Genomic DNA, 21,769 nt, shown 5'->3' with positions numbered 1-21,769 from the left:
GTTCAGATGCTTCTCAAACATCCTATTTGAACTCTTTAAGGTACAGGCATCATAATAAAATCCTGATGAGAATGGTCTTTCTCATTAAACTCTGTTTATACGGGACTTGCAGTACTTTTTGATTTCAGCTGCAGGGTATGTCCTGGTCCTAGCCAAAGGCAAAAGGAAAACAAATAGGCAAAACAACCAAACCGAAACTTCTTCCCAATTCAGAATCGCATCAGTTGGTTTTAGCTTTGGATAAAGATTCTGGCTGGTTCCTCTTTTCCTTTTATTGTTTTGCCAACCATATTAATATTGGACAATACTGAACTAAGGACTTTCTGTGCATGTAACCTCAGACATAATTTTGTGTGTAGATTTGTACTAGTGTTAAAAACTTTATTTATCTTACTGATAACCATTGTTTTTGTGTCACCGTAGCAAAAGAGAATAATACATTGAGACTTAAAAGTGCACAATGATTGAGAACTCAGAGGGAAATTGCTACATATGTTTCCTGGGCACATCCTGGCTCACTTTGACAATTGTAGCTTTATAAGTTTACACAACATTTCTTTAAAGATAATTTGATGTTGAATTTAAAATATAATAAAAATATAATTTTTTCTGCTTAGGGTCCCATTGGTGAACAAGGCAGTTCTGGGGTTCCAGGTCCTTTTGGCCCTAGAGTGAGTACATTGTGTTATATATAAGTGTATGAAAACAATCAAATTTCTGTTTACAGTTCACTGTTAGGCAGATAACGTTTGTTGATCTTAGCCTAAAATAACTTCATGTAATGACAGGTTTCAGAGTAGCAGCCATGTTAGTCTGTATTCTCAGAAAGAAAAGGAGTACTTGTGGCACCTTAGAGACTAACCAATTTATTTGAGCATAAGCTTTCGTGAGCTACAGCTCACTTCATCGGATGCATAAAGTGGAAAATACAGTGAGGAGATTTATATACACACAGACCATGAAAAAATACACATTGTAAGGAGAGTGATCACTTAAGATGAGCTATTACCAGCAGGAGAGTTGGGGGGGAGGAAGAAACAAGGGGAAATATTTTTACTTAGTATAATAACTCAACCACTCCCAGTCTCTATTCAAGCCTAAGTTAATTGTATCCAATTTGCAAATTAATTCCAATTCAGCAGTCTCTCGTTGGAGTCTGTTTTTGAAGTTTTTTTGTTGAAGGATAGTCCCTTTGAGATCAGAAATCAAGTGACCAGAGAGATTGAAGTGTTCTTCGACTGGTTTATGAATATTATAATTCTTGACATCTGATTTGTGTCCATTTATTCTTTTACGTAGAGACTGTCCAGTTTGCCCAATGTACATGGCAGAGGGGCATTGCTGGCACATGATGGCATATTTCCCTTTGTTTATTCCTCCCCCCCCCCACTGTTCCTCAGACGTTCTTGTTAACTCCTGGAAATGTGCTGGAAATGGCCCACCTTGATTATCACTTCAAAAGGTTTTCTCTCCCCCCACCCCACTCTCCTGCTGGTAATAGCTCATCTTAAGTGATCACTCTCCTTACAATGTGTATTTTTTCATGGTCTGTGTGTATATAAATCTCCTCACTGTATTTTCCACTTTATGCATCCGATGAAGTGAGCTGTAGCTCATGAAAGCTTATGCTTAAATTAATTGGTTAGTCTCTAAGGTGCCACAAGTACTCCTTTGCTTCATGTAATGGTTATCTTATTCTCTTTCACTGAGGTAAATTCTATTGTTTAATAACTGACGTAGCAAAAACTTTTACAGAAATATACTTGTTAGTCATCTTCTGTCTGGCTAGCCACTGCACACCTCACAGCTGGAGCACAACTCTGCTCTTCCTAGCAATAGCCCCCACAACCTCCCTGTTTGGTGATCATTCTCACCAGGGGAGCATCCCTCACTCCCACTCACTCTCACACTCTTCCCCAGCGTCCAACCCTACAACGTGGAGCCATCAGCAGGTAAGCCCTTGGCTGGTCCCCTGCCTTCAGTCGTTTCTGGCCCTTGGTTCTGACTCTCCATCATAGAAGTCAGCAGGCAACTCCCTCTGCTGTTCTCTGGCCTTCAGCCCTCCTATCTGGCTCTATGGCATAAGGCTGGAGAAATTCAGAAGTACCAGTATATGGTAAAATTCAGCTACCTTCTGAACTTCAGACAAAAGACAAGTTACTACTTTTAAATTAATTACTTTTCAAAAATCACGGGATTGCTTCAGGAGGAGATATTATTTACATTTAATATAAAAGGCATTTTAGTAAATTGGCTAATATGATTGTTATTAAAACCAATCTTTAATTCTCTAATTTTATTCAGGGCCCTCCAGGTCCAGTTGGTCCTTCAGGCAAAGATGGAAGTCCTGGACCACATGGGCCACTGGGACCTCCCGGTGTAAGAGGAAGTCTAGGAGAAGCAGGTCCTGAAGTAAGTTCATGGAAATTTGGGGAGATAAGCTGCCTTCTGGTATTCTCATGTTAAAATTCATAGGAGCACTCTATAAAATTGATCTTAGATTTATGAGTAATGCCTAATGACAGATTAGTGTTTCTTAACTGCTTATAACTCCACAAATAATCTGTATGATAGGGTTTTAGCCATGACATTTGTGAACTGAAATATAATATGTTAGGTGTTTCCATCAAAAGCTACTCTGGAAGTTAGAGAAAGAGAAGATGTGCTAGTTAAGTTAGTTAGGTCTCTAGAATACACTTTCCAGTGAGCTATCCTGTCTAGTTCCAAATGACTCCAGAAATTGGACTTTCACCACTTCCCCGGGGAGCCTATTCTACACCCTCATAAATCTTAGAGAATTTCTTCTGATATTGATTCTAATAGTTCTTCTTTGAGTGCTTGCTCATGTTGATTCCATTCTAGGTGTGTGAGCGCCCACTTGTGCGGCCATTGGAGATTTTTGCCTTAGTGGTATCCGTAGGACCAGCTGTGGCGCCCCCTTGAGAGACGCGGTTATGTGTCAGTATATCAGGAGCCACCGGCCCTACACCCTCTCAGTTCCTTCTTACCACACATGGTGGTTAGTCAGAGCACTTTTCCTTGCATAGCAAGGGCTAGCGTTTTCGTCTCTTCTGACTTCAAGTCTTAGGGCCTTGTAAATAGTTGTTTATAGTAGTTAGTGTTAAGTAGTTGTTAAGCGTAGTTAGGAGTTAGAAGTTCTTTGGGGTGTGAGCCCTGTGCGGACTGTAACAGGCCTGTGCCTGTAACTGACTCCCGTAGCAGCTGCCTCAAGTGCTTGGGGGAATCATATGTGAAGGACAAGTGTCATAGTTGTAAAAAATTTCAACCCAGGACTCAGAAAGAGCAGGATATTCATTTGCGGGCTCTCCTCATGGAAGTTGCCCTTTGTCCAGCTTCCGAGTCATCCTGCCAAGACTCGCCTAGTACCTCGGCCTTGGTGCCCAGCACACCCCCTGCTCCAGTGTCCAGAAAGAAAATGAAGCACGGCTCTCCGGCACCGGGCAAGAAAAACCATGGGGCATCGGGCAAAGGACCCAGTTTGGGCCGCCCTGCCACTCCGGAGCCACGAGGACATGCCTCTCTGGTCAGGGCCCTTAGCCCCTTAAAGGATCCACCAGCAACTCCCAGGAGCGGTAGTGGACCCAAATGTCTGATGGCATCAATGCCTTCCAAAGCTCCCCCGGCACTGAGAGAGCAGAGGCCTCTGCCCACGCCGCAGGAAGCACCAAAGGCTCCCTACAAGGACAAGCCAGCCACCGATCCCCCGAGAAAGGCAGTGCTCTCCATCTCCTCGCCGCAGATCTCTGGCGTTGCAGCCCAGATTCTCTGGTGCTTGTCACTGGCACCGCGATTGTGGTCCCCGCCATCTTGATGCGGATCGCCTTGAGGGAGGCGCCAGTCTCCGTTCCACCAGCACCATTCGCCTTCCTGCTAGTCGTCCTCTCAGCGCAGATCTCGGTCACCTGCAACGTGGGAGCGCTCCCCATCATGATTTTGTTCCCCCCCCAGCCCCGGTCCTCTCAATACGAGCGCCGATCCGGCCACTCCAAACACTGGTCTCTGGTGGCGACGGTCAGCAGGCAAACACAGGCGTTGATGGCCCCACTGTGGTCTCCATAAGGGGATTCCTCTGGCACACAAGGGCAGTTCAGCCCTTTGCCAAGACCCCACTGGCACAATTGGGCACCTGAGGCCGCATCAACATCTACAGCGCCACCTTGGCAGCACAGCCAGTGGCCAGTGCCATGGCCCTATTGGAGTGCGTGGGGCATGCTGGTGATGACGATGCCCCCTTTGCACTGCTCATCTGCCACTGCCTCGGAGCAACAGCTGGCGGCACTGGGATCGCTGTGTGAGACCCGCTCGGTGGTCAGGGTAGAGGAGACAGCGCCCACCCCAAAAACCCCTCCCTCATGGGGGATAATGCTCTGGAGCCTCCCCTGGTGGTACAGTCCTCATCCCTGGATGAGGTAGTCGCGGGACCTTCAAGGGCCAGCCTGCCAGGCAATTTTAAGGAACACCAGGCTCTGCTTTGATGGGTGATCGAGAACTTGGTCCTAGAGGTGGAGGAGATGGCTGAGAAGATGAACACCTTGTTCAATGTCCTCTCAGCCTCTACCTCAGCATGTGTTGCACTTCCAGTGCATGACGGGGTCCTGAAAATTGCCAAGACCCTCTGGCAAACCCCGTTGTCCATCCCTCCCACCTCCAAAAGGGCTGAAAAGAAGTACTTTATCTTGGCCAAAGGGATTGAGTATGAATTTACCCACCCACCTCTGGGCTCGCTGGTTGTCTCTGCGACCAACAAAAAGAACAAGCGGGGGCACATTAGTTCAACCCCCAAAAGTAAAGAGGCCAAAAGACTGGACCTTTCTGGGAGAAAAAATTATTCAATGGCTAGCCTTCAATTCCGGGTGGCGAACCACCAGGTCATCTTGGGTGGGTACAATTTTAACTTATGGGACTCCCTCTGTAAGTTCAAGGAGTCCCTCCCTCAGGATCTGGCTAGCTGCAACACCGTGAACTCTGAGCCCAGCTCCGATGATACTTTTTGTGAGTCACCTAGAGTGGAATCGATGTGAGCAAGCACTCGAAGCAGAAAAAACGGTTACTTAATTTTCGTAACTGTTGTTCTTTGAGATGTGTTGCTCATGTCCATTCCATTACCTGCCCTCCTACCTCTCTGTTGGAGTTGCTGGCAAGAAGGAACTGAGAGGGTGTAGACATATAGAGATGCCTGAGCATGGCACTCAAGGGGGGCTCCACAGCCGACCCTACGGATACTGCTATGGCAAAAGTCTCTGACGACCACGCACGTGGGCGTGCACACACCTAGAATGGAGTAGACATGAGCAACACATCTCAAAGAACAACACTTATGAAAGGTAGGTAACCGTTTTTTCCTGTTTTGAATTTAAGTCCGCTATGCCTAGTTATAGCCCCTTATTCCATCCTCAACAATTCCTCTTGTTGCTTGGAGTTCAGATACTACAAGTAATTGAGAGAATTACCTTTGTACATCCTTGCTTATTGATCAGGCCCGGCACAGATATTTAAAGGCCAAGTTCTGCTCAGTTATGCAGTTGTAAATGTAGAATAACATAAGTGAACTGAATTATTTCAGGTTTCAGAGTAGCAGCCATGTTAGTCTGTATCCGCAAAAAGAAAAGGAGTATTTGTGGCACCTTAGAGACTATCAAATTTATTTGAGCATAAGCTTTCGTGAGCTACAGCTCACTTCAGTGGAAAATACAGTGGGGAGATTTATATACACAGAGAACATGAAACAATGGATGTTACCATACACACTGTAACGAGAGTGATCGGGTAAGGTGAGCTATTAATAGCAGGAGAGTGGGGGGGAAAAAAACCTTTTGTAGTGATAACCCAGGTGGACCATTTCCAGCAGTTGATAGGAACGTGTGAGGAACAGTGGGGTGTGGGGGGGAATAAACATGGGGAAATACTTTTACTTTGTGTAATGACACATCCACTCCCGGTCTTTATTCAAGCCTAAGTTAATTGTATCCAGTTTGCAAATTAATTCCAATTCAGCAGTTTCTCATTGGAGTCTGTTTTTGAAGATTTTTTGTTGAAGAATTGCCACTTTTAGGTTTGTAATGCTCTCATAGGATCTAACCAGAATGGTTTTGGCAAAAGAAAAACTTGTCTCACTAATCTCTTAGAATTCTTTGAGTAATAACAAAGTAGTGGATAAAGGAGAACTGCTTGATGTAATGTATGAAGACTTCCCAAAGACTTTGACAAGGTCCTGCACAAGAGGCTACTAAAGAAGCTGAATAATCCTCAAGTGAGAGGCAAATTATTGTTGTGGAATCAAAAACTTTACTTTTAATTAAAAGGAAAGAGTAGGATTAAATGGTAAACTTTTATTATGGCCAAAGGTTAACAGTGCGGGGTACCTCAAGGCTCCATAAAAGGTCCTGTGTTGTTCAATATATTTATCATAGTCTGGAAAGTGGGTGAGTAGAGACGTAAAATTTGGAAATGATACAAAGTTATCTAGGTCAGTTAGGACCAGAACAGTGAGGAACTTCAGAGAGACGTAAAGAAGCTATGTGAATGGACAACATGATGGCAAATGAAATCCAATGTTGATAAATGCAAAGTACTGTTAATTGGAGGGAAACATTTAAACTACTCAGACACCTTATGGTGTTCTAGATTAACTGTATCAATTCAGGAAAGGGACCAGGTTTAGTCTGATAAATGAAAACTTCTGCTCAATATGCAGCCGTGGTTAAAAAGCTAACAAGATATTAAATGCATAAGGAATGGGATGCTGAATAGTAACAAAAAAAATTATAATGCCTTTATATACACCAGTGGGGCAGCCTCATTGGAATTCTGTGCGCGGTACTGGGCACCCCATCAAAAAGGATAGACTTAAGGGGGTTCAGAAAAGAGTGGCAATCAAAGGCTTAAAAAAACTCGTGTATGATGAGAGATTGAAAAAATGGGGATTATTTACTTTGAAGAAGAGATGAGACATGATAAAATATCTTTAACGGTACAGGTAGATTGGGAACTGCTGTCTCATACCCAAGAATTCTTGGCAGTTCCCATATCTGAATCAGTTTTTCATTTTTGTTGCTGTTATATGAATTCCCTCCAAATTATCAATATATTTCAACTGCTACTGAGGTGTCATGAAATGAATGCAGAATTCAGAATTTTGAGTAAAGTATTTATTATACCTTGAATCTAAAACAGATCAGATATGTAGTTGAGACAGTGAGGTAGGATGTCTCAGACTATTATTTCTAGTTTTACTTTCTCTCAGTACTTACCTCAGTTACAAATTCACAATAACATATTACGAAATACATTTCTTACCATAATTCCTAGACACAAAATGCATTAGATTGATGGGCATGCTTCTGGTTGGACAATTGGAACATTAGTTTTGAACTCTGGTTAATTACTATTAAAGGGAGTTTCACAGCTAAATCTCAGTGTGCCTATGGTGGTACCAGAACATCAGATTTAGAATTAGAAGCCACAAAATTCAGATCCTAAAGCTCAAGGCTCTTCAGATCAAGGTGTTGGTTTGATCCATTGTGGAGTGCGTTATTCATTGTTTAACACCAACAAAGGCCCATATTTAGTACAGTATCCCTATGTACTTGCTAAAAAGCTTTCCGAATTTCAGGCCAAAATGCTCAGAGCTGTACAAGACAAAGTTAGAGACAGTCCGTGCCCTTAGATGTGTGGGCCTATCCTCTTATCTCTATCCTTAGAGGCAGGAGTCAGCCGTGAGGTGTTGCTCTGGAACTTTCCCTAAGTTTGAGGGTGATTGGAGCTGAGATTTTGGCTAGGCTTGTCTTTTTAATAACTATACTGTCCCAAACCCCACTCTGTCTTATGAAAGCATCTTGTGTATCTCTATTACTACTTTTACTTTTAGGGTCCTCCAGGTGATCCTGGTCCCCCAGGTCCCCCAGGCCCCCCAGGTCACCTCACAGCTGCCATCGGTGACATTATGGGCCACTTTGATGACAGTATGGCAGATCCACTGCCAGAATTCACTGAAGATGAAGCAGCCCCTGATGACAACAATAAAACTGATCCAGGAGTCCATGCCACACTGAAGTCACTGAGTAGCCAGATTGAAACCATGCGCAGCCCCGATGGCTCCAAGAAACACCCAGCACGCACTTGTGATGATCTAAAGCTCTGTCATCCATCCAAGAAAAGCGGTGTGTATAAAATGCAACATTTAATACTGTAGTATCTGCATATGCTCCATTGTCCTGGTGTACTGCCATTCTGGTCTTAGGATCTCTGGGAAAACATGCATGATATATGTTGTTGTGGTAATAGCTGTCGTTCATGCCAGGTCTTTTGAATTAAGGAGCTCAAAAACCTCTTGCAAAAATGTTGTTTATTCTTCAGTATTTTATTGCGTAAGGCACTTGGGTATTTCACTGGAGTGCCACCCCTGTAAGTGTGATCACACTGGAGCGCCACTCCTGTATGTATGATCACAGTGATAAGCTGGTACAGTGCCTGTTTGAGGCAATAATAATTCAGCATTGAAGGCTAAATGCTGCCTTTGGATGCATAATCCATTCAGTTGCTAAAATAACATGGGTTACCCATCCTGATTTTGTATACCTCATTGTTCTTTGAGTAGTGTGTTAGAATTACTCTAAGTTACACTGGCATCCAGCACCCCATAAGAATTGTCTGGCAGCTAAGGATTAGCTAGGGAGAGAGCAACCCCAGCCTTTCTCCTTTTCCTGCAGCTATGCCCCGGTGCCAGGCTTGGCTGCTTTGTTCCATCAGAGTAGTGCCAAGGGGCTTTGTAATGGGCTTAAGCAGTGCTTAATTTCTGCCAGGGCAGAGCCCCGGCCCCTCTAGGCTTGGCATTTTATAGCCCCGGCACCTCTGGGCTTGCCACGTCAGTTATTAAAGTAAAAAAATTGCTCAAGCCCCCTGGCACCTCTTTCATTACAAATTAAGAACTGGGCATAAGCAAAATTCAGGATCTAACTACCCCCAATTTTAAAGTGCTTAAAATACGGAACCAACTATTGTGCTTGAACTTATCTCTGGAGTGTACATTAAAACAAGTGGAGGGTTGTTACATCATACCCAATATAGTTACACAAGTTGTTTATTGATCAGCTAAACCGGTTAGCCATTGAGGCCTCAAAATAAAAGACATTAGGTAAATGTGGAACTTGTGTTTTGTAATATCTAGAGAGATTCCTAATTATAACTCCCTAATTCATTCAGGAATCTTACTAATATAGCAGAGATTACATTTTTTGTGTTTTGCAGGAGAATATTGGGTTGACCCTAACCAAGGTTGTGTTGAAGATGCTGTAAAAGTCTACTGCAATATGGAAACTGGAGAGACTTGTATTTCTGCAAACCCATCTAGCATTCCGCGCAAAACGTGGTGGACTAGTAGATCACCGGACCTCAAGCCTGTATGGTATGGCCTTGATATGAACAGGGGATCACAGGTAACTAAATATATTTCAATGGGATAAAAAAGGGGTGATAAAATTTTTAAACATTGATTTTTTTAAACTTAAATAAGGTATTTTTATTTAAATTAAATACAGATTTGTTTTTAAAAATAAAGCCGTTTAAAATTAAATTTGAAATTGACAGCCTGTGTTAAAGCCCAAACTTATTATAATCTATTAAAATAATAGTAAGTAGTAAGTAGTAAGTTTGCTGCCAAGTTTTAAAGGAAATCAAACCAATGGATTGTTGGAAGTCGCTGAATAAGCATCTGGAACCATAGTTTGTTGAAGTACTAAACCACCTTTTGACAACAGAAGCATCTCTGTAGATGCAGAGAGAATATTTTCTTTATTTAAGTGTGTTCAACTATATCAGTTCAATGAAAAATTCATTCAAAGTTAAGAAAATGATTGGGAGTGGAAAAAGCAGGAAAACTTGTTTTCCTCTTTCAATATATGAATTAAAAACTAGGTGTGAAAATATGAGGCCTACTAGTTTCAAATCTTGTTAGGACGTAGTGATCAGAAACAATCAGTTTAATTCACTAATTATAGATACTTCCTTTGGTTAATAAATCAGTTAATTTTAAATACAAAACATGTTTTGATTAACTTTTTGATAAACTTTTTTCTTATATATGCAGCACATTTAAGACAGTTTTATTTAATAAAATAGAATACAATTCTGTTTTTGTACATTTTAATTGAATTTGAATTTCCATCCAAATAGAGCTTGATACAAATCACAAGTGAAAAACCAATCAACTAGTAAATAAATGCATCATTCACCATTTTCTAACAGAATAAAAATGTAAAAATTAAGAATATGAATAAATGTAAGTTAAGCTACATGCTTAAATAAATGTGTACAGACATAGTGTATGTTCCTGGTTAGCAAAAAGCAGCACCAAATCCAGTGAGAAGGCTATATTTTGTTGCAAATCAACATGTTTTAATGATTACCAGCCAATGAAAATCAACTTGTCTTTAGGAAAATAACTAAAAAATACAAATGGAAAACATGAGAAAAATCAATTATTTAAATCAGTTTCCCACTTGCTGATTTAAATTGCTTTGATTTAATTAAATCCGCCCTGTGAGAAGGCTCTTCTCCAGATTCTTTCTTTTTCTTTTTGGATATTTAATACTATTTTGAGCAGATCATGCCAAGATAAGAACTTTATAAATACTGGTAGACAGATTGTCTGACATTCAAGTTGTTACTTACTTGATTCAAATATATTGTTTACTCTTCACAAATATAAAACTTCCTTCTGTATCCCTAACTTAGTTCCCAAAAATCTGGTTTCACGAACAAAATGTTGCAATCTGTATGCCTAATTGTGCAGTCCCTATGCAGACATAACTCCTGGTGATTATGTTTAAGGCTGCAATTTAGTTATGGAGGTCATGGAAGTCATGGCATCCGTGACTTCCAAAGGCCTCAGTGACTTCAGCCAGCGCCTCCTGAAGCTGCAGGGTCCCCTGCCACCTGTGGAGGCAGGGAGCTGGGGGATCTGCCACTCCTGGCTGCCGTCGGTGGCTTCCACGGGGGGGTAAGGGGGACCCGGTGGCAGGGGGCACCTGCCACGGCGGGCGGCAGGGAGGATCCCCAGAGCTCCGGGCCACCATGGGAGGCAGGGGGGACCCTTGCAGCTTGGAGCTGCCAATGGAGGGGGACCGTGTAGCTCCCAGCTGCCTCTCCCAGCTCCCCAGGCTACCCATTCTGTCATGGGTATTTTTAGTAAAAGTCACGGACAGATCACGAGCTTCTGTGAATTTTTCATTATTTCCTGTGACCTGTTGGTGGCTTTTCCTAAAAATATCCGTGTCAAAAACTTAGCCTGAAAAATACCAGGCTTCCAGAATGAGCTTCAGAACTCTGAGCCCCTGGGCCACTGAAGATCACGATGAAGGATTCCTATGAGGGGCATTAAAGGCAGTAGTTGCTGTGAGTGCCAGCATCTCACAGTAGGTGTTTAGCATTTTACAGATTTGAGAATATTTAATCCATGATCTGATGGAGAGGAGGTGGAATTCACCACCAAGAAAAATTGTAAAAAAATAATTAATATGTTAACAACACAGTCAGGTCTGATAAGTACCCAGTATAGCCTTTGTAATATTCACTTGCAAACTCTAGAGACTGGTAGTTGAAAAGAAATTCTCAGACTTGACTGATTATAGCTAGCATATATTATAAGAAGACGTTGCAGATAGAGAAGATTTTCCTCATTCTCTGTACACTATCTGGTTTGTGGGAAGTATACATTTTCCAGCCAATATTAAATTACATTTTCTATACCGCAGTCACTCAAACTATATGAATAAAATTAAAAATATATAGGAAGGGAAAATGCAGAATATTAGCAAAATGTTTGTCTGATTTCTGATTATTCACAGAGAAGAGTGCAAATAGCTAACAATGTTCTATAAAGATCACGAGATATAAGCATTCTTTCTAGCTCCAGTCTAAGTAATGTGTTCTGATAAAATCTGTAGTTAGTATAATATATTCAAACTTCTTTGGTTAATATTGATATTACTGAATAAAATGTATGTAAAATAAGATCCTAAAATTACAGTAAAATAATTACATTTTTAAAATGTTTTCTGTGGTTGACATTTATTATATATATTTGGCTGCTGCTCTAGTGAGCTATTACATTTAACGTTAGAGGCATTGACCCAGCTTTGAGTTTCTTCAGGTTGGACCTTTGTGCCAATTCGGAATCCTGTTAACTTTGGTAGGGATCTATTGGGATGTGTATGGGTTCTCAGTGCAGGACTGGGGCCTTAGCTAAAAAGGTACTATGTGTTATGGCCAAAATTTTCCAAAGTGGCCTCAGTTTCTGGGTGCCCAGCTTGTAGAAAATTATTAAAGAATTCTAATGATTCTTGGACTTGCTGTGTCTGGAAATCATTAATATTACTGGTTTCAGAGTAGCAGCCGTGTTAGTCTGTATCCGCAAAAAGAAAAGGAGGACTTGTGGCACCTTAGAGACTAACGAATTTATTTAAGCATAAGCTTTCGTGAGCTACAGCTGAATGCATCCGATGAAGTGAGCTGTAGCTCACGAAAGCTTATGCTCAAATAAATTTGTTAGTCTCTAAGGTGCCACAAGTACTCCTTTTCTTTTTATTAATATTACTGATATCCACAAACTTTATATGAATTCATGTAACCTAAGATAATCTATCTTGTATCTTTGCAGTTTGTCTATGGAGACAGTGAGTCACCAAATACAGCTGTCACCCAAATGACCTTCCTGCGCCTTCTGTCAAAGGAAGCCTCCCAGAATATCACATACCATTGTAAGAACAGTATAGGGTACATGGATGACCAGTCTAAGAACCTGAAGAAAGCTGTAATTCTTAAGGGGGCTAATGACCTTGAGATCAAAGCAGAAGGAAACAATCGATTTAGATATACTGTCCTTCAGGACAGCTGCTCTGTAAGTTGTAACTTTTCAAAACTGATTTCATCATGTTTATAGAGAAAAATGACTTTTTGGGGGCCTTTAATATTTTCAGATCTTTCTCAAGTTGGAAAAAGTCCACAGAATTGAACATTTCTAATGTAATAATACTACAGAAATTCTTCCTGGGTGTCAGAATAATAGGATTTACAGGTGGAAAAGACATTTTGGTCCAGATTTTCAGAGCTGGACACACAAAATTGAACTCTGAACAATTTAGAGGAATTATTAATTACTAGTTACTATTATTTATTATTATACAAGGTCTCTGTCTCTCCTTCCCTCCTTTCACTCTCCATCCCCGTTTGCTACTGTGTGTGATCAGTCAAAGAATCCAGATAAGTCCAAAATCAAATGTTTCTGTGCCAAGTAAGTAGGACCTTAGATACTGTGTACAGTTGCTAATGCTTTGGTACCTCTACTTAGAACTGGAAAGAAGGGATCTTCTATAGAGAAAGTCCACAGTGTAAACAAGAAACAGCTTAAATCAGTGGTTCTCAACTCTTGTCCACCGCTTGTTCAGGGAAAGCCCCTGGCGTGCCGGGCCGGTTTGTTTACTGGCCGCATCCGCAGGTTCGGCCGATCGCAGCTCCAATTGGCCGCGGTTCGCCGCTCCAGGCCAATGGGGGCTGTGGGAAGGGCGGCCAGCACATCCCTCGGCCCGCGCCACTTTCTGCAGCCCCCATTGGCCTAGAGCAGCGAACCGCGGCCAGTGAGAGCCACGATCGGCCGAACCTGCGGACGCGCAGGTCAACAAACTGTCCCAGCCCACCAGGGGCTTTCCCTGAACAAGCGGTGGACCAGAGTTGAGAACCACTGGCTTAGATCATAGAAATGTAGGGCTGGAAGGTTCTGAGATTGTTTCATCTAGTTCCTTAATACTCTAACAGGAATTTAATCAGGCCCTGCCAATTTATCTGAATATTCTTTAACCTGTTCTTTCTCTATTTTGGTATGCATTCATTTCCCCTTGTTGTTAATAGTAATTGTGTTGAGTATCTGGTCTTTTTAATGAAGACTGAAGCAAAATAGGCAATAAACACCTCAGTCTTTAGATGTCATTAATTATTAGCTCTCCTTTCCCACTAAAAGAAAAGGAGTACTTGTGGCACCTTAGAGACTAACCAATTTATTTGAGCATAAGCTTTCGTGAGCTACAGCTCACTTCATCATATGCATACTGTGGAAAGTGTAGATCTTTTTATACACACACAAAGCATGAAAAAATACCTCCTCCCACCCCACTCTCTGCTGGTAATAGCTTATCTAAAGTGACCACTCTCCTTACAATGTGTACGATAATCAAGGTGGGCCATTTCCAGCACAAATCCAGGGTTTAACAAGAATGTCTGGGAGCGGGGGGGTGTTAGTGCTCATGAAAGCTCATGCTCAAATAAATTGGTTAGTCTCTAAGGTGCCACAAGTACTCCTTTTCTTTTTGCGAATACAGACTAACACGGCTGTTACTCTGAAACCTTTCCCACTAAATATCAGACCTACACTTTCCTTTGTCTTTCTCTTGCTCCTAATGTATTTAAAGATCCTCATCTTATAACCTTTTATGTCCCTTGATAGGTGTAACTCATTATGTGCCTCAGCCTTTTAGATTTTGTCCATAGGTACTTGTGCTTTTTGTGTGTGTGTACTCCTTAGCAATTTGTCCATGTTTTCATTTTTCGTAGGATTTCTTTTTGATTTTCAGATGGAGCTGTATTAGCCTCTTACTAGTCTTTCCAACTTTCCTTCTCATTAGGTTAGTTTACAGTTGTGCCTCTAATCTTGTCTCCTTGAGAAACTACCAGCTCTCCTGAACGCCTTTTTTCCCTTAGATTTTCTTCCTATGGGACCTTACCTACCAGTTTTCTGTGTTTGTTAAAGTTTGCATTTTTGAACTCCATTGTCCTTATTCTGCTGCTGTCATTCCTCGTTTCCTTGGAATCATATTTGTGCTGCTCTAAGTTCCCCCCTGCACCATACCATTTTCAGCCTACATGCCCAAATCCTGGAATTCTGTATAATTTTTTGTAATGTAAAATGAGTTTTTATTTTGGAATGAATGAGAATACTCCCCCACCATCTCCAGCTTCACTTTCTGCTTGTTTCTGCACAGATGTTTACCCCAGTGTTTATTATATGTAGCAGTACATTATTAATACATCAAAAAGAAATTTCTTTTACTTTCAAAATGAATCTAATTTTATGGCAGCAATGTTGCTATTTAAGATTCAAGACTGAAGCTGATGAATCAGATGGGCAAGCATTTTTTTTTTAAATGAAAAAGCTTCAGTAAGCAATTGCAGTACAAGAGGACATGCATTGTGCAGTAGATGTACAGTAGGGTCCATCTGGACTGTCTCTGATAGTGTTGTTGGCTTCTGCTGGCCCTCAGGATGCTTTTCAAATGAGCTTGAACCATGGCATAACATTTCTCTCACTTGTTTTTCAGAAACGTAATGGGAACGTTGGCAAGACTGTCTTTGAATACAGAACACAGAAAGTGGCACGCTTACCTATCATAGATATCGCCCCAGTGGACATTGGTAATACAGACCAGGAATTTGGCATTGAGATTGGGCCCGTGTGTTTTGTGTAAAAGAAAGAGGAAAATATTAACACACCACCACCAACAACAACTAAACACAAGAACTTAGACTGATGGAAGTTAATCCTGAGACTCTTGAAGTAATGGCTGATATTGCATCAGCATTGTACATACAGTTCTTTTTAAATGCCTGGCCTCCTTCAGAATATTTATTTTACTTACAAACCTTCAGTTTTAAATGATCTAAACCAACTTTTCAGTGCAGCAGTACCATTTAAAAAGGACCAATGATTACCCTTTTAAAAAATCTGGATGATAATTGTAGGGCTTTTTTGCTCACCTTCTTTGAGTGTAATTCAAAATTTGTAGGTATTCTATACAGATAGTTTAAAAGTGGAGCTTTGTAAAATTCAAAGGAATACTTCTTTTGCTTGGATGCAGATTGAATAGCAGAAAAGTAGAGCACTTTTGTGAACTCTGGTTTAAAATATTTGCAACCAAATATGCTTTTCCCACAGCATGTTTAAATGAAACCAATGTTTTTCTTTCCCCGGCCAGTCAAAAAAAGCCCAATGTCATTAATTGAATAACGCTTTTTAAGTGAGGTCATCTTACTTGGCATTGTCCTTAGTGAAATGCTTAACAATTCTATGTAAATATATTAGTCTACACAGAAGTGGATGGCCTTATATTTTATGAGGCCTAGAAGAAATCCCTTCAGCATCATAAACTTTTATGAAATAAGAAAATTCAGGGGTAAATCTTTGAGTAGGTCTACATTTGAATTTTAAGGGTCTGTCCTTCTCCCTCCTGACAAGGTACATACATAACTCCATACTATTAATGAGGCTTTCACTTGGAGGAGTATGTACCCTTAAATATGTCTGAAACCTGATACCCAATTGATTTTTTTTAGTACTTGCATAATCTAATAAACCATTACATATAAAATTTTATAGACCATGTCATAAGTTTGTTTTCAGCTTATGTGTGTCATCAGTCATTCACGTGTACCAGACCAAGGGTTCAGAAACTCACTGTTGCAGAAATGACTTTTTAGTCGACAACCAGTCATGCATCACCAGTCATTTTGACCTATCAGTCCTGAATTGTCAGGGTAAAAAATGATCCACCATTTCTTAGCATGAGCTACCTCATCTCTAAAAGCTGGGATGCATTTAATATTCTTGTTTTTATTTTAGATACTAAAAGGTGCTATATGCTTCTGTTATTATTCCAAGTATGGAGATAGGCAGGGCAAAAATAATAATTTTTTTAAGTGATGGTGCTAAAATGACTTCTGTAAAAGCCTGACAAAATAAAGATACTTACCACCAACATAGTTTTGAAGAGTAAAGCTGTTAGATTTCCAGTATTTGAAAGAACAGTGTTACAGTGCATTTTACCTGTTGGTCATACACTATATGGAATGTTTTGTAATACCAACATGTTTTATTACCTAAAGCATGTGGGTACAAACATTATTAGAGGGGTTTTTTCTGTTTCTTTATTGCATTTGTGCTCGCCAATGTTTTGTGTGTCTCTTTAAATAAAAAAATAAACAGCTGAGGCGATCCCCAAAGAAAAGCCATGCACATAGCTTTATTCATGTATCTTTGCAAAGCATTTAATTAAATACATGCTTCTTGTTATGTCAGTGGTTTCCTTTTTGTAGAACTCCTTCCAACATATCCCATTCAGTTCATTGCTGGGGGGAAACAGAATTTTATAATTTTTGTTGCTGTTTTAAATGATTTAGATGTTTGTAAAATGTGCACCTAAAATATTTTATATATTGGATTATAGTGGAAATTTTCAGTGATATCCTTTTTTGTTGCAAATCTCACAAGGTGGAAGTTAAATTACATCAAATTATCATCACCTATCCTATTAAAGCTGCCCAGCTAATACTCTTTGGAACTCCAGGATGTCAGAATTTTTATTCATGATTGAATAAAATATGATGATCAAAGCAGTATGTCAGTTTAAATAATCTCTGATGTTATAAAATGTAATTTATAGACCATTTCCAAAGTTATATTTGCAATGATCAAAATAATCAAAAATTAATGTTCAAATAATCAGTCATTCCTAAATTGTAATCGTTCTAGCTCTGTAAATTTTAAGTTTGTATGTGCACACTTGTATACAATAGATATACACAGGAAACCACAGGAGTGTCCAGAGGTTCACATGGGTATAGTCTGTTCTTCCTACATGACAAAGGCTCAGTTCTGCGATTTTCACTAGGGCAAAACTCCTATTAAAATCTGGTTAAAGTCTACAGCATAGGCACCGTCAGAGCTGATGGGCAATCTAATCATGGCTGAATGACTGTGGTGCACAGTGGTTAGTACATAATGCTTTATCACAAATTTAGATATTGCTAACTGGTAGTAGTTTGTCGTATGGGGTTTATTCAGAGGCATAAAATAAGGAGAAAGTAAGCTAAGGATGAATCTTTTACTCTGTTTCAAGATTTAAAATACTTTTAATCTCTGACTTTCATCTGCTGGGATAATATAATCCAGAAATAGTATACTTGTGTTTTAGATTAGATGGCTTTTAGGTATAAAGGATGTATTATGAGTCCCAGCATCATAGCAAAAAGTAGTTAGCCATTCCACCTTGAATGGTCCCTTACAATATGTGCTAACTACTAATGCTAGACAATCTGTTCTACCTTGCATTTTCTTGTGACACTGGAAGTACCTTTCCCAGACCTGAAGAAGAGCTCTGTGTGGGTCAAAAGCTTGTCCAAACTTTATTAGAAATTGGTCCAATAAAAGATATTACCTCACCCACCTTGTCTCTGTTTTCCAAATGCCCACCTACTACCACCTATTGATCCCAATGGGAGTAAAGCCTGGTTTCCCTTAGCGAGAGGTGATGGTAAAATGTTATATGGCAATGCACACTTTAGATACCTCCATCCTGTAGTGATGGTGTGAGGAACAGAAAAATGAAAACTCTAATGTGTCTTCAGAAATCAGTTAAATCTAATCTGGAACTTCAAATACTATTATGCACAGATCATAAGTGTATGCCTATTGCCTAGTATCACTACAGGAGGGAGTAATGGTCGTTTGGGTGCCTTCACTTGCATTTCCATACATTCGCATGTTCGGATTTTTTTTAAATTTAAGCTAACCTGAATTTCCTGGGTTTCTAATGCTTGTTCTTGGGTTAATTACAACATTCCTGAAATGCTTTTACCCTTATGTTACTGACATGCACTCTCCACCTTAACATCAGTTCAATGTAGTTTTGGATCTGGAAAGATATATACACAATTAAACATATATAAATATAAGGCTGATAATATGTATAGGCCCAGTCTGTGTCTCCCGCCTCTCCCCAGGCATGGGGCTCTGTACAAGTACAAGGGTCTGGATCCAACTGCAGACTCAGAGTCCATCCAACCCTTGCACTCTGCCAGGGTATGGAGCTTGAGAGGACAAGCTATGCCTTGCGACCACAAACCACTGACCTCGCTTTCTGCCAGGACATGGGGCTCTGAGAGGGTGAGCTGTGCTTTACAGCCACAAGTTTCCAATCCTTGCAGTCCGCCAAGGCATGGGCTGAGAGTCAGACAGGCATGCAGGGCCTCAAACCCTGCCTGAGGCCATGACTCCGCTGTGGGATGCTCAACCAAGAGCATAGACATTCCCACAGCCAGGGAAGGTTCTCCTGGCTGTGGGAATGTCTATGCTCTTGGTTGAGCATCCCACAGCCAGGAGAACCCTCCCAGCCTACTAAAGGGTAAATCTTGCCAAAATACCAAATCCCTCAAAAGGTAAAAGCAAGTGCCCCTTGTAAGGCAGCTATTTGGATTTGTAATGAGCAAACCACATGGAAAAAAAAAATCACAGTTTTAACCCTTTCTCCTTTGCTTTCCAACCTGACACTGAGTTTGCTGGAACGCTTCTCTCCTGCACAGACAGGGCCTGTATGAATTCTGGCTCAGTGCCCCTCCCCCTCAGGGCAGCTTGTTAAGGGGTGGTTGCAGCCTGGCCTCCAGGTGCCGCCTGTGGGGAGCAGCGCCTGGCAGGCTTTGCTGGGGAAAGCAGGCTTTGCTGGGGAGAACCTTCCCTGGCTGTGGGAATGTCTATGCTCTTGGTTGAGCATCCCACAGCGGAGTCATGGCCTCAGCAGCAGCAGAGTGGGAAGGGCGGCTGTGTTTGGTTTTCAGCCTGCCCAGGCCCTGCCAGGAAAAGGGACTCGGTGACTGAAAGGTAGGTGTGGGGGGAGTCTGTACATTAAAGCAAAGGGCGCTCAGGATAGTTTGTGCCCAGAACACAGGCACAAGAAGACACCGCACCCCCACAAGCGGAGGCACCGTGGGATTGCCCAGAGGTAAGTGAGGACTAATGCATGGAGTAAAGCCCTGCATGGCACTGGCTCAATCCTGAAGTATTGACATGAGTGCCGGCCGGCCGGCCGGACGGCAGGAGGCAGAAGATGCACTTTCAGACTCCTGGGGAACTGGCTACTCCCCCAAGTCTCCCCCACACTACACCCCATGAGCATCCCTAGCCCAGTCCCGTCCTCCCCACGTGGCTTCCCTTTGCTTCCCCGTCATTTTCTGTAGGAGGACATGAATTCTGCACATGTGTAGGGGCACAGAATGCTCCCAGGAGCAAAATGCATAAATACAGCGGGTTTCATTTCAGACTTCATTTGAACTATTATTCTTTCTTTGCCTTTGGAATTGGCTATAGTTGTACTACTTTGTAACTCTACCTTGTTGGCATTGTAGAGAGTGGCGCTGGCATATATTAAACACGAGGCTCTCTCAAATTATGAATAATTAGCCAAGTTATGAACCTTAGATGTTTTTGTTCCCTATGGATCAACTGTTCTATCAAACCAGGACTGAGACTGGCCTGTCCACACTTGTCACACCACAGTCCAGTAAATGAGAAACCCTCACTAGCCTTTAATAGATCTTCTGGGGAGGGAAAATGTGGCATTGATAATTTCCTGTGCAATAATGACGTTATATAAATTATTTCAAAATTATTAAAAATGACAAATTGCCTGGTGAAAACCTTGACCATTTTAGTTGGGTCCTTCTTTGTGTGTGTGTGTGGGGGGGGGCTCCCTGTTGTGAGAGGAGAAGTTCCAAGGACTCTTTACAGTTGAATGGCAGATGGAGGGTGTTGCCGGCACCCAGTGTCGAGAGGCTGAACAACAGCTTGAGTTGGTTCGCTACCCGGTGTGCTACACCCAATAATCACAACGGGGTGGGGAAGCAGAAAAGTTTATTTGAAGCTTCAAAAAGGTACAGGGAGATTTGAATCTCAAATCCTGTACAGAGAGCAGGAAGTTACACAGGCTTTTATACATCCTTTTCCCCAGCATACTTATCCAATAGCAAGTTGCCCTAAGTATCCATATAGCCAGCCAATCCAGTTTCCAGCTAGTTCCCTGGTTCTCTGTATCATTTGTTAAACTATACATAAAGCTGCTTTATTCAGCATTGTTCTTCCATATCTGCCCTGTTTGGCCTTGCTTAGTTTCAGGCAGTCTGACTCTGCAGCATAGTGTTGCAGATTCTCAGCATCACTGCTGTGTGTGCCTCCAGGCGGGGGGGGAGGAGGGGGGTTGCCAAGGACACTTGGGCCTAGTACGCAGAGCTGCTGCGAGTGCCTCCAGGCCGGGGGGGGGGGGGGGGGGGCGGCAAGGACACCTGGGCCTAGTGCGAGGGGGCTTCATCGACACTCGTGGGCTTCCATCCCCTCGAGTTACCTAGTGGCCATGCCCCAGTGGCCCCAACAAGGGGATAGCAGCACGTGTCATTGAGCTTCATGTTACTTGGCAAAAACCCAGCTATGAGAACTGGTCTGTAAAGAGCTAGTAGTTGAGACCTGAATGAGTAATGAGACAACCTGCTCTCACCATTGACTAGGTCACAGTTGAGGAATGTTAATGACACCTGATTTGCACTGCCATTGAGGGGTAGAAGATTGCATACTCTACTTCTCTTTATCACTTTCCTTTCATAAGCACTGAAATGTACTTAAACATGTAAGAAAAGAAAGGCCAAGATAATTTGAGGATAAAAGGCCCTTTCTTGCCTTATTGCAGTTGTGCTTACTAGAGAAGAGTAAAATATTCTACATAAGAATGGCCATACTGGCTCAGCCAATGATCCATCTAGCCCAGTCTCCTGTCTTTCAACAGTGGCCAATGCCAGGAGCTTCAGAGGGAATGAACAGATCAGGTAATCATCAAGTGATCCATCCCTGTTGCCCGTTCCCAGCTTCTGGCAAACAGACACTAGG

The 21,769-nt window shown here is 41.7% G+C and overlaps 1 protein-coding gene across 1 annotated transcript in view; it reads left to right on the top strand.

Annotated features, from left to right (window-relative positions):
* COL5A2 (collagen type V alpha 2 chain) overlaps positions 1-15,533 on the top strand; it is a 95,052-nt gene extending 79,519 nt beyond the window's left edge. The window contains exons 49-54 of the mRNA XM_077830400.1: positions 618-671; positions 2,305-2,412; positions 7,889-8,180; positions 9,268-9,455; positions 12,677-12,916; positions 15,387-15,533. Of these exons, the coding sequence (XP_077686526.1) occupies positions 618-671; positions 2,305-2,412; positions 7,889-8,180; positions 9,268-9,455; positions 12,677-12,916; positions 15,387-15,533 (1,029 nt within the window). The remainder of the gene's footprint in view (positions 1-617; positions 672-2,304; positions 2,413-7,888; positions 8,181-9,267; positions 9,456-12,676; positions 12,917-15,386) is intronic.
* The last annotated feature ends 6,236 nt before the right edge of the window (positions 15,534-21,769 follow it).

The sequence above is a fragment of the Eretmochelys imbricata genome, chromosome 11 (assembly GCF_965152235.1).
Source record: "Eretmochelys imbricata isolate rEreImb1 chromosome 11, rEreImb1.hap1, whole genome shotgun sequence".
In the NCBI taxonomy this organism is placed as follows: Eukaryota; Metazoa; Chordata; order Testudines; family Cheloniidae; genus Eretmochelys; species Eretmochelys imbricata.
This window is presented reverse-complemented; position numbering and strand designations above follow the sequence as displayed.